General features: G+C 38.5%; 1 protein-coding gene across 1 annotated transcript in view; it reads left to right on the top strand.

Annotated features, from left to right (window-relative positions):
• Window positions 1–1,874: 1,874 nt before the first annotated feature.
• The window catches only part of LOC114152791 (magnesium transporter protein 1-like), a 40,874-nt gene continuing 30,596 nt past the window's right edge, over window positions 1,875–12,152 (top strand). The window contains exons 1-6 of the mRNA XM_028030805.1: window positions 1,875–2,033; window positions 2,357–2,526; window positions 3,368–3,485; window positions 4,677–4,817; window positions 4,978–5,118; window positions 11,909–11,998. Coding sequence (XP_027886606.1) covers window positions 1,953–2,033; window positions 2,357–2,526; window positions 3,368–3,485; window positions 4,677–4,817; window positions 4,978–5,118; window positions 11,909–11,998 — 741 coding nt within the window. The 5' untranslated portion in view covers window positions 1,875–1,952. The remainder of the gene's footprint in view (window positions 2,034–2,356; window positions 2,527–3,367; window positions 3,486–4,676; window positions 4,818–4,977; window positions 5,119–11,908; window positions 11,999–12,152) is intronic.

The following is a 12,152-nucleotide window of genomic DNA, read 5'->3' as shown; positions in this document are numbered from 1 at the left end:
CCATGGGATCCTCAGAATTTCTGATGTCCCCCAATAATGCCTGATTCTTTTACATTCTTTTTATGTCTGACGGTGTTGACAAAAACTTGGGACAAATTTCAATTGAGTTGGAAAATATATATAAAAAAATTAATTGATTTTTAATTGAATTTATTGATGTTTTTATAATTATTTCTTTGAATACTTATACTTAATTGTCATAATATATTATCTTAGTATTCCTTTAATTGTTTTAAACTATTATAATGTATTGTGTTCTACTCCAGGACAAGGGATTTTACAGACACCCTCCACCTACTACAAAGTTTAGAATAAAAAATACTCAGCAAACACCAGGAAAACATGAACTGTTTTCCTGGTGTGCTGACATGGCCCAGGATAGTTTAGTCAGTTATTTGAAAAAAATATATATATTTTGTGTATATTCCATTCAAATTTTGTGCTTTATCCGTTTGTTCCTCTTCTCAAGAATCACTGAACTAATTTTTGTGAAATTTGTTATGGTTACTGACCTCTAGGGGCTCTCTTCATGAGAGAGTTCTCTGTCTTTGTGTTTCAGTTCTACCTGGCTGCCACAGGTGAAATGTGTTAGCTCGTCAGCCACTCCATAAACAGCTCCATGCCAGCAATGTCAGGTCTTTTTTTCCCTGGTCCTTGATCTGCAGTGATCTTGTCTGTCTGCTGACTTGTTTGTTGGAACTTAAGTGATCTTGCTGTGAGCAATATTGTGAAGAATTGTCTAACTAAAATAGTGTTTCTATTCACAGTGGGAGCTAGTAGTGATGGGCAAATGAAGCCTCATGAAGCAATGGTTCGCTGCCAATTTTGTTGTAAACTGTTTTTCTCCTGTTTTGTGGTTTGTGATTTGACATATTCAAGCCACTGCCCTACATGTATGTATATGTATGTTTGATTTTTGTCTCTGGAGTGGGCCAAATCCCTCCACTAGGCTTCCCCAGAGACCTCAGATCGAATTTCTTCATTACCAGCATTGCCACAGGCGCCATCCTGAGGCCAACACTTGCAGTGTTTTGAGACTTCCAATTCATGACAAATTTGAAGAGTTTCATTAATATATGGAATAAGGAATTATTCAGTCACCAACTGTTTTTTTGTTTTGTTATTAGTATTAGTAAGTTCAATGTGTTAGGGTTGCACCATTTTACTGGTGCCAATTTCCTTAATTTTGGGAGATTGACCGATCTTATCCCCAATCTAGATAAATGGGTTTTACTGATAGACTTATACATAAGTTGGCAACTTGGCTCCAAGAAGCTAAAATTTTGTTTTGTGCTCATTTTCTTTTTATTTACTTCCAGTCTGTAATACAGACTCCTGCAAAAGATCTTACCTGCCAACACTCACTATCAACAAAAACTCTGAATAATTTTAATTAATGAGTTACAACTATGTTCCCTTTGGCATCAATAAAGCATTTTTGTATCTAATTTTTATTGACTAGTCAAAACTAAAAACTAGATATCTTGAAATTGACTAGGCATAATTTAATTATACATATCTGAAATATGTATTTCAGATAGTCCGTACTTCACTGTAAATATCTTGAATTGAAGGCTCCACACAACTCAGTGGTAAATCTGATGTTATAGTAGTCCGAATGTAATTAGAGATATCTCAAATAGGTATTTTGTCCAGTCAAAATATAATGAAATATCTTAATTTACTAATACGTCTAGTCATAAACCATTTTCCGATATCTGGAATGTAATTGCGGTGAAAGCAATTTTATGTTAAAACTGCCTGCCAAAATAGCTAGACAAGTACTCACAATAGGGCGGCAACGTTGACGTACTGTTATGATATCCTCATACTTCTGGTCTCCACTTGTAGTCTCTGGTTGGCTAAGAAACAACCAATGGGAGACTGACAGGACTGAAGCGTTGGAGTGTGGGCAGGCGGCTAGGTGATAGGAGTGTACAAAGTGTAGTAGAATGTTTGGGAAACTTTACAGTACGCTATTTTTTATTCTCTTTTTCTGCCATGAGCCCAGTGATGCTCAAAGGAAGAAAGAGGTAAGAAGTCATTAATAACGTACAGAAAAGAAAGTTCCAAAATGTTGAGTCATTCTTATGCTTGCCAACTTTTAAAAGACCAACGCCGTTTGTCTTTTTCTTGTTTTGACACCTAGCTAACGCGTTTCAACATGTGAGTTTAGTTATTTCTCATTTAAACAAACCGCAGTTGTGGTTGTTAACTTCTGGGTTGGACTGTGTGAGAACTGGAACCGCGGTTCCAAGATAATTCTTTACACTGACTGAGCCGATGAAAGGAGGGTTAATGCTTTTATTACAAAGTAGTTAGCTTATGTTTGTGTGTGTGTGTGTGACACGTGCAGACTTTGCTATCAGAGAAGGTGACTCAGATGATGGACTGGACCTCGAAGCGTTCAGTCATCAGAATGAATGGAGAGAAATTCCGTCGCTTTGTCAAAGCTCCTCCAAGAAACTACTCCGTGTTCATCATGTTCACAGCGCTACAGCCGCAGAGGCAATGTGGCGTTTGCAAGTAAGGTTATTATTTCTGTAGAATTTTTACCACCTTCTACTCCAATAGCTATCTCCATCTGTCATAGTTTAATTGTTTTTTATCTCTTTGTTCCCAGTCGGGAATTAAATAAGCTTATACTGCTTACCGGTTTATATCACCAGAAATGGAGAGAAATTACATGCTTTTTTTGAAGGAGAAAAGTATTAAATAGTTGACAGAAAGATTTTCAAAGTCTTAAAGCTATTCTATTTCCTTAAATAAAAATAACTGCAGTTTTTCCCCCATCTTTTATGGGTTAAATCAAAATATAGCCTTTAACCAACATTCAGTCTGAAATGAGAGGAGTGATTGGGCTGAGTAAGGTGGGGTTAAAATATTTTTAGTAAGTTTACGTAGTCAAAATTGGACTACGTAAACTTGCTTATTTCTATTTTGTGCACATCTAGCTCATGATAGTCCTCCTGTCTGTCTATTAGAAATGGACGGGACAGATACAGAGAGACAGGCAGAAAAAAAGACAGACAGGGAGAGAGATGGAGTAAGAGAACTGATGGTCCGTAATGTGTAATTTTACCATTTTAAAAGTTACACTAATAGTCCATGAAGGAGGAGAATGGAGACACACGGGTTCACTGTTGTCCTAGTGTTTTACATAAGTTGTCCTGTTGGTTTTGATGTCACTTTTCTGTTTGCAGCTTTTGTTCTTCTTTCTGGGTTAAGGCCTATGAATCGCCTAGAAACAGATTATTATTATATCATATTGATTCTTTTTACTTGTCCAACCAAAAATTTGTCTTCTCCTTTTTCCCCAACAATATTGAATTGTGACAGAATGTAACTTTTTTTTTTCTTTTTTCAGACAAGCTGATGAGGAGTTCCATGTGCTAGCTAACTCCTGGCACTATTCCTCTGCCTTTACTAACAGAATCTTCTTTGCATCAGTGGATTTTGATGAAGGATCTGATGTCTTTCAGATGGTGAGATAATAATTCATAAACTGGAGTTGTTTACTTGATGTATTTGTAATATTTTTCCCATATGATTGTGAAAATGCCTTACCAAGCAGCAGACACTACTAAACAAAGAAGACTTAATACAATAAATATTTGAATTTTGTACCCCAAGTATATTACATACAAATACTTGTCAATTTAAGGTAATTTTTCTTTTAATTACTTTTACTTGTAAATGGGATTAGGGCTGGACCAAGATTTTATGTGAATATAATTTAGGAGCTCCTTTTCCTGCTAAGAACATCACCACCATTAAAAGTGGTTCAATACAGATTTGTATGAGAGATTAAAGTATGTTCTAATTTGGCAAAGCTTTAAAGCAATCAGTGATAACTGGCTATTTGCTTAGATAGATTTATATACAAACACGACAACAAAACTCATAGCATCAGATTCTAGCTATCGTAAAACAGCAATCAAACTATGAAGAGTATTCTTTGCACTTTTACAAAGAAAACTTGTCTATTACTTTAAATCTTAAATTTAAAAGTTAAACAATTTAAAATCTTTTAATTTATCTCTGTGAAAAAACATTAAATCATATTTAATAGCATTGTCTTTTTCAGTAAACAAACATTTAAATTCTAGATCTATGATCTGTGTTAAAATTCAAGCATTTGGGAGCTGCTGATGGTCTTGAGGGCCCTAAGCAGCTGTTTAGTTCACTCTTGAGTGTGACCAGCATTACATAGTTTAAGACAAAGCCAGTAGCTGATTACTTTAGTAGGATTAACTGAAGAGCAAATAATTTTTTTAATATATTTTTGTGTTTGCTGTTTTAAAGACTTTGTAGTTGTGTTCCAGTGTTAAATGTTCTTTTGAAAATAAAGTATCTATTTTTGGCAGGATATTGCTTGCATTATTATGTGATTACCATTTCATCAGTTTAAAATGGTCTTCAAACAATATTATTGCTTATCGCAATAATTTTTGAGACAATTAATCGCTCAGCAAAATTTGTTATCGTGACAGGGCTATATTTACAACAAAGTACGGTGGGTCTAGGGGGACTGCCTTAGACCCTCTATTATTGGGCTTAGCAAGTTTTCTGGGGGAACCCTGGATTCTGATTTTATACAGCGATAAATGTAAGTTAAACTTAAGTTGTGTATAAGCCCTCACATACACATGCCAATTGTTTCTGTTTTTCTGCAGCTTAATATGAACTCTGCTCCAACCTTCCTCCACTTCCCACCCAAAGGGAAACCTCGACGATCAGACACCTACGAGCTGCAGGTCAGAGGATTTTCTGCCGACCAATTGGCTAGATGGGTGGCAGATAGGACAGATGTTCAAGTAAGCATTTGGGTTTAGTGATTGCAAACCCAAAGTGAAGTTACTGATTGTACTGCTTTTGTAATTGAAGAAATCTAAAGTACAGCCAAATATTGAACACCAGGGTAATATGATTTATAATGTAATTGAAGAAATAACTTGTCATGTTTTTCTGTCTTAGATCCGTGTCATTCGTCCACCCAACTATGCAGGGCCTCTCTTGTTGGGCTTTCTCCTGGCTGTGATTGGTGGACTGGCATATCTACGAAGGAATAATTTGGAATTTCTTTTTAACAAGAATGTTTGGGCCTTTTCTGCACTGGTAACAATCACAAACCTATACATGTTAGACCTGCGTAGCGAAAGCGCTGCAAAGGCTTATTGTAATCATAGTGTTTATTAGGCCCAAGCAGCAAAAGTGCTGGGAAGACCCAATGTATTTGAAGGATTTCTTATTAGGCCTAATCAGCAAAAGCGCTCTGAAGGCCTGTTGTGATTGCAGTATTTCTTAATTATTACGCTAGAGCAGCTAAATGCTGCAAATCACTATTGTAATCGCAGGATTTTTTTCATAATTGTTATTTTTTTTAATCTCTTTATGCCCACCCTGAATCCTAAAAAAAAATCTTTTGGAGGTATGCTCTAAAATGTACAGGTAGTCTGTCATTTTGGGTCAGAGAGCAAACCTTGGCAATTTTTCACATATATACACCTCATTCAAACTCCTCCTAGAAATTTTGAGTTATTGGCTTCTTTTTCGGTTAGTATGCAGTTAATGGATGAGTAGGCCTGTCACGTTAACAAATTTTGCTGAGTGACTAATTGTCTCAAAAATTATTGCGATAAATGATAATATTGTTTTTTTCAGTCTTGTTACACTGATTCAATGGAAATGACGTAATAATGCATGCGATTTCTTGCCAAAGATAGATACACTTTATTTTCAAAAGAACACTTAACACTGGAACTGATAAACAAAACAACCAAAAACAAAAATAAAATGGATTCTCAGTCTCCATTAACAAAAAACGCACTTGAAAAAAAAACTAAACAACATAAAGCCAAAGTGGAAATAAATACTACATTCAACCAAAAGAGTGTAGATTATGAAGTCTGTATATCATGTTGCCCTTCAGTAATAATAAGATTTAAATAGAGAAGATGGGCACATCTGACTACCTGATGGAATAGTTCACACTACACGATTTTTTGCTCCTATTTTTCCCCTTACGACAATCTTAGAACGTTGGTCTTTCTAAGATTGTGTGGTGTATTACGGTAGATGTTCTGATCGTGTCTTCTGCGCTGGGCATTACACTAAGGAAATGAGGAAGGGGGAGTCAGTGGAGAGCACCGGAGTTGAGCCTTTTTTCATTCAGTGTCATTAACAGAAAGAGAAAAAGGTCGGAAGAGACGATAATGCCGATAATTAAAATGACGTCGATAGTTTTAATTTATCATACGATTAATTGATTTATCGTTTATCGTGACAGGCCTATGGATGAGGTATTAAAAGGTATCAAAGTAGTGCGTTTTTGAGCACATTTAGGGGGCATGGCCATGCAGCATACTTGCCAAAGCAAACAAAATGCTATAACTTTCACATGCACAGGTCAAATTGCATCAAATTTGGCACGAGTCATCTAAGTTGGATGCCCAATGATTCTATGTGGTCACATTATCTAAGCCCTGCTCCCTCAGAATATTAAATCACTTTTTGACCTAATCAAGATGATTTTGTGTCAGAAGACAGATAACAAGTTGTACTCACTGGCTTTAAATCACAAAGAGGTTTCTCTGGAGGATGTTCCCATGGTGGCATAGTGAAGTCACAAGTCATGCAGTTGACATACCTTTGGCTCGAAATTCTATAAATTCCAGCCTAGCTGCACCAAACTCACAAACCCAAACCAATATTTGGTGGGCGTGGCCTAATTCATCCATAGCACCCCTTAAAATATTGAAAAAATTAGCCCCAAGCCATACTTTGACTGAGAATTATGTAATTTGGTATACATGTGTATCTTGTAAGGATGAACCAAAAAGTCTCTTGGATCCATGATCCAAACTCAACAAGGAGTTGGCCATTTTTGATCAAAGTCACCATTTTGACTCTTTTACACAAAATGGGAGAACATACAGACTTGAGGCATTGAAGGTGAAAAATTATTAAAATAATTTTCCTACATCAAATCATATGGGTGTGGCCAAGCCTCAAAACATCGAGATGGCATAGCTTTCACACACAAGCTCCCATCTGCATCAAACTTTCTTTGTATCATAACAGACCAGAGCTCATCACATTCATGTGGTCAGTTGGTGACATTACTTTAGTCCCACACCCTTTCAACACAAATTGTGGTAAAGTTTCCTTTACAACGGACTGTTGGGATAAAAAAATAAAAAAAGACATCGGGCCCACGTCTGTTTATGGGTCCACACCAAATTCACCCATATTTTTCTCAGAGCATATCATTTTTGTTGCCAGGTCAAAAAATAATTGCGTGCATTTTTCTTTTTTTCTCTGTTCGTCCAAAAGCCAGCCATACAAAGAAGGCAAGGTAGGCAAAACATTTTGAACAACTCATACATCAGGCTCATGGAGTTATTTTCGGGAAGCCACGGAGAAATTGATTTTTGTAAAAATTGTCTCTTTATGTTTGTCTGATCTTCAATATTGATGGCTACTTTTTACTTTTGCATTTGGTTTTCAGTCTCTGTTGGCTGTTGAAATTCATTTTTGTTTGTTAAATCTATCCATCCATCCATCATCTGTCCGTCCATCCATCCATCCATCCATCCATCCATTTTCTTCCGCTTATCCGAGGTTGTGTCGCGGGGGTAGCAGCTTAAGAAGGGAGGCCCAGACTTCCCTCTCCCCAGCCACTTGTTCCTGCTCCTCCGGGGGAATGCAAAGGCGTTCCCAGGCCAGCCGAGAAACATAGTCCCTCCGGCGTGTCCTGGGTCTTCCCCGGGGCCTCCTCCCGGTGGGACGTGCCCGGAACACCTCACCGGGGAGGATTCCAGGAGGCATCCTAACCAGATGCCTGAGGCATCTCAACTGGCTCTTCTCGCCGTGAAGGGGCAGCGACTCTACTCTGAGTCCCTCCCAGATGACCGAGCTTCTCACCCTTTCTCTAAGGGAGAGCCCAGACACCCCACGGAGAAAACCCATTTCGGACGCTTCGGTCATGACCCATAGCTCATGACTATAGATGAGGGTGGGAACGTAGATCGACCGGTAAATCGAGAGCTTCGCTTTTTGGCTCAGCTCTCTCTTCACCACGATGGACCAGTACAGCGCCCGCTTGATGGCAGACGCTGCACCAATCCGCCTGTCTATCTCCCGCTCCCTTCTTCTCTCATTCGTGAACAAGATCCTGAGATACTTGAACTCCTCCACTTGGGGCAGGACACCCCACCCCCGACCCGGAGAAGGCGCTCCACAAAAAGCAGAGATGCGATCCTAAGGCCATCAAAACAGATCACCTCAACGCCTTGGCTGCGCCTAGAAATTCTGTCCATGAAAGTAATAAACAGCATAACCATTATAGTTATAGTTAGGAAGTTTAGTAACTTCCTAAAGGACTGGTGTGGACATGTCCCCACCAACTCTGGCATGAAGGGGACAGTCCCCACCAATATCTCCTGCATCTTTTTTTCTTTATGTGCCTGCCTCTATGTAACTCAGCAGTAGCTGCACGCTGCATTAACAGCGCCTCTACGATTTTTAAAATTCCTGTGGAAAACGTAAATGGCAAGTCCGCTCAGTGATCTAGTGGATCGGACATCACGTGACTTACTGTGCGTGCCGTGGCAGTGCGCCACATGCGCTGTTGCTTTGCATTGAGTCAGGAATATTGGTGGTCAGGCAAATGATTCAATTACGCAAAGAATCTGAGAAGGGGACGCAAAGTTTTGATATTAACCCTCACTTTGTGTGAGTTCAATAAAATCCATATGCATTATCTGGAATGGATAAGAGGGTTTTGGGAAATTTCCTCTTCTTGGTCTCATGTTTCCTTGAGGATTGTGTTTAACACAGACTGGACATGCAGTACAATTTTTTTAAGTAAGAATTTAATCTATATGTGGTAAAATGCTGTTGTATTATTATTACCATCCCTCCTGTTGACACATGGCATGGCCTATGTGTCACAATTGCTCCCGCTTTAAAAATAGATTTTGGTAGAACAGGTTTGTTGTTGACATTATAAATGTTTTCATTGTTCATAGTTGCACCTTTTGTTACCCACATTTGTTTTTCTGCTTTTGGAGCATTATCCTGCATGTCTTTCAGCACTGCTTTGTCTATTATTTTTGGCTCTTCAGTCTGTGCTGAGAAATTGTCTCTGCCATTCTTTCCTGTTGCAGCTTCTTTTGCCACAGTATCAGCTAGTCTGTTGACATTTGAGATATCATCCTTTCCTGCAGTGTGTGCTGCGCACTTACAAACTGCTAGCTTAGCTGGCAGATGTATGGCTTGCAGGAGATTTTAAAGTAAGGATTCAATGGGTTTTCCTGTAAATGTTATCATTCCTCGATGTTTCCACTGTTTTGCAAAATAGAATAGTGTTGAGAACACGTACTGGCTGTCAGTGTAGATGGACAGGTGTCTGTCCTGAGCTAGTTCACATGCCCTAGCTACTAATTTTGCTGCCTGTGCCAAGTGGGTAGTGGACAGTCTTTGAACTTCTATTATCAGGTAAATCAACAACAGAGTAACCCGTCTGATTGTTTCCTGTAGGGTCTTTTGAACATGACCCATCAATGAACCAAACTTCTCCAGTTGCCAAGGGAGTGTCTTGTAGGTCTGGTTTAGGAATTTGTAAATGTTCATTAGCTTCTAGAAAACTGTGTGGAGTTTTATCATCAGGTAATGGAAGTATTGTTGCTTTTATCACAATATGTGGTTGAGACAAAAGTGTTGCTGTGTAAGATAGGTGTCTTGCTGGTGAGAGCAAATTTATTTTACTTTGTAATATAATGATCCTTGATCCTTGAAATAAATTTTGTTAAATCCAATATGGCTGACAGACAAACAAGCATGCCAACCGACTCTTTCCCTCCGTCTACTGTTGACGACTCTTGCTGGTAAAAAAATTTTGTGACATCAGATAACCACTAAAGAACATCCAAGCAGTTGATTCTGTGCCGAGGGTTCAGTCTGCTAGACTTGTACAGTGATTCCTGGTAATGGTAAAAAAGAAAAAGCTATCAGCAAAGAGAAGCTTCTCTTTAGCTGCTCTCTGAGGGAAGGAATTCACCAGACCTGACTGACCCTTTCCCTGATCTGATCCTGGATACTGGATTCGCAAAGGCAGTGGTCTTCTGGATCTGTCCATGTATGACAATGCAGTCTATGTAGAATCCTGGAAAACAGAGTTAGAAGCATGTAGGCTGACAGACTGGGAGGACAAACCCCCAGTGGAGGACCCTCTACAAGCCTCCAATAAAGAAACAAACTTGTGACCTACATGGTGCCATCGTTACGAACAGGTTTTTATCAGCCATTAGTCCAGGAGTTTTAAATGAATGTCCTTTCTGTGGTCTGTCTTGGAACGTTTTTCATATTTGTATTGATTGTAAGAAGCATAAGTTTTTTAGTTTATTGAGGAGTGTTTTTTAGCCTTTTAGTGTAATTTTTACCAGTTCTATTTTTATTTATTTTGATATTTTATTTAGGTATAACAAAGCTAACAAACCAAAGTACCAGATTTAAGTCTTCTAATTGCTAAAGCTAAAATGGCTTTTTATTTGTCTCGCAAGGACAGACTCCAGGCTGTCCAGCTCGATACTGTGGCTCTGTGGAGGTGCAACGTCATGGCCAGGCTGAGACTGGAGTTTTGCTTCCACAGAGCCACTGGGGACATGGAAGATTTCCTGCAGTTATGGGGCTTCAAAGAATGAAAAATTTAAATGGGTCTGAATACTTTACATACCCACTGTATCTGATTGGTTAAGAGATTCAATGTAAATTGTAGGGCAACATCAGTTAGAGACCTTGGGAATATTTACACCAATATCAGTGCAGGGGTGTACCAATTTATCAGCCAGCTGATTTATTGGTGCCAATTTCCTTAATTTTGGGAGCTCGGTGATCGGCCGATTTTTACATATAAAGCCGATCTTATCCACCGATCTTATCTAGCTTGGCAAAGGTCTAAGAATAAACCACTGTCCTCTTTAGCTGTCCGGTGAGAAAGGTTTGACTGACAGACCAGCCCACCAAATTATGTCTGCATGTTCACAATTAACAGTAGAGACCCCCCTGTTGCCAGTTCAACAACTTTCTTGCTATATTGAGCAACATTTTAAACAAAAAAAACTTGGTAAGCCAGACTAAGATGATTTAGACATGTACAGAAGAGGGATAATGAGTACATCGGTAGAGGAATGCCAAGGATGGAACTGTCAGGTAGGAGGCCTAAAGGAAGACCAAAGAGGAGATTCATGGATGGAGTCAAACAGGACATAAAGGTAGCTGGTGTGAAAGAAGAAGATGTGGAAGATAAATTTAGGTGGAGACAGATGACTAGGAGAGACTCCTAAAGGAAAAAGCAAAGAGAAAAAGAAGTTTCTAAATCGCTGCTAATGGCTTAGAATCAACGTTTCAAGACCCCTCACTTGTTTTGGTTCTAGTCTACGCTGCATCCGCAGAATCAGAACCAGACATGGAGAAGCAGCATTCAGTTGTTATGCTCACTAATCTGAAACAAACTTCCAGAAAACTCCAAAAATCAAATGCGGTCAAGGCTAAAACCTATCTGTTTAGAATTGCCCTAAATTAATATTCACTGTGACATAAATTTTATTCTGTATTCCAGAGTTTCATTACGTTACGTTTTATGTCACTGCAATGTGATGATTTTTGTTTTTGTTTCATGCTTTTACAGTGTAAAGTACTTGCAATGTTTTGCTGAAATTTCCTATGCATACCAAATTCATGAGGTAAAATTAGTATGCAACATAGGTTCATTACATAAAATCCACCCAAAATTTGCTGCAGTTTGTGCTTGAAATGTGATGAGATATGAATAATTTAGTGTTATTTATATCTTTTTAATGAGACACTGGCATTAATTAATTAATTATTTTCTTTTTTACTTCAGTGCTTTGCCCTGATAATGACTTCTGGCCAAATGTGGAACCATATCAGAGGACCACCATATGCACACAAGAACCCCAACACCGGACAAGTGGTGAGAATAAAAAAAAATATCCCTAAAAAATAATAAAACATATTGTTTAGTAACAACTCTAAAAAATGAGATTAAGAGTGGCATAGTATATAGGGTGACCAAATGTCCATATTTCCCGGGACATGTCCGTATTTCAAGTCCTGTCCCGGGCGTC

Source organism: Xiphophorus couchianus, chromosome 11, assembly GCF_001444195.1.
Source record: "Xiphophorus couchianus chromosome 11, X_couchianus-1.0, whole genome shotgun sequence".
NCBI classification, from domain to species: Eukaryota; Metazoa; Chordata; class Actinopteri; order Cyprinodontiformes; family Poeciliidae; genus Xiphophorus; species Xiphophorus couchianus.
This window is presented reverse-complemented; position numbering and strand designations above follow the sequence as displayed.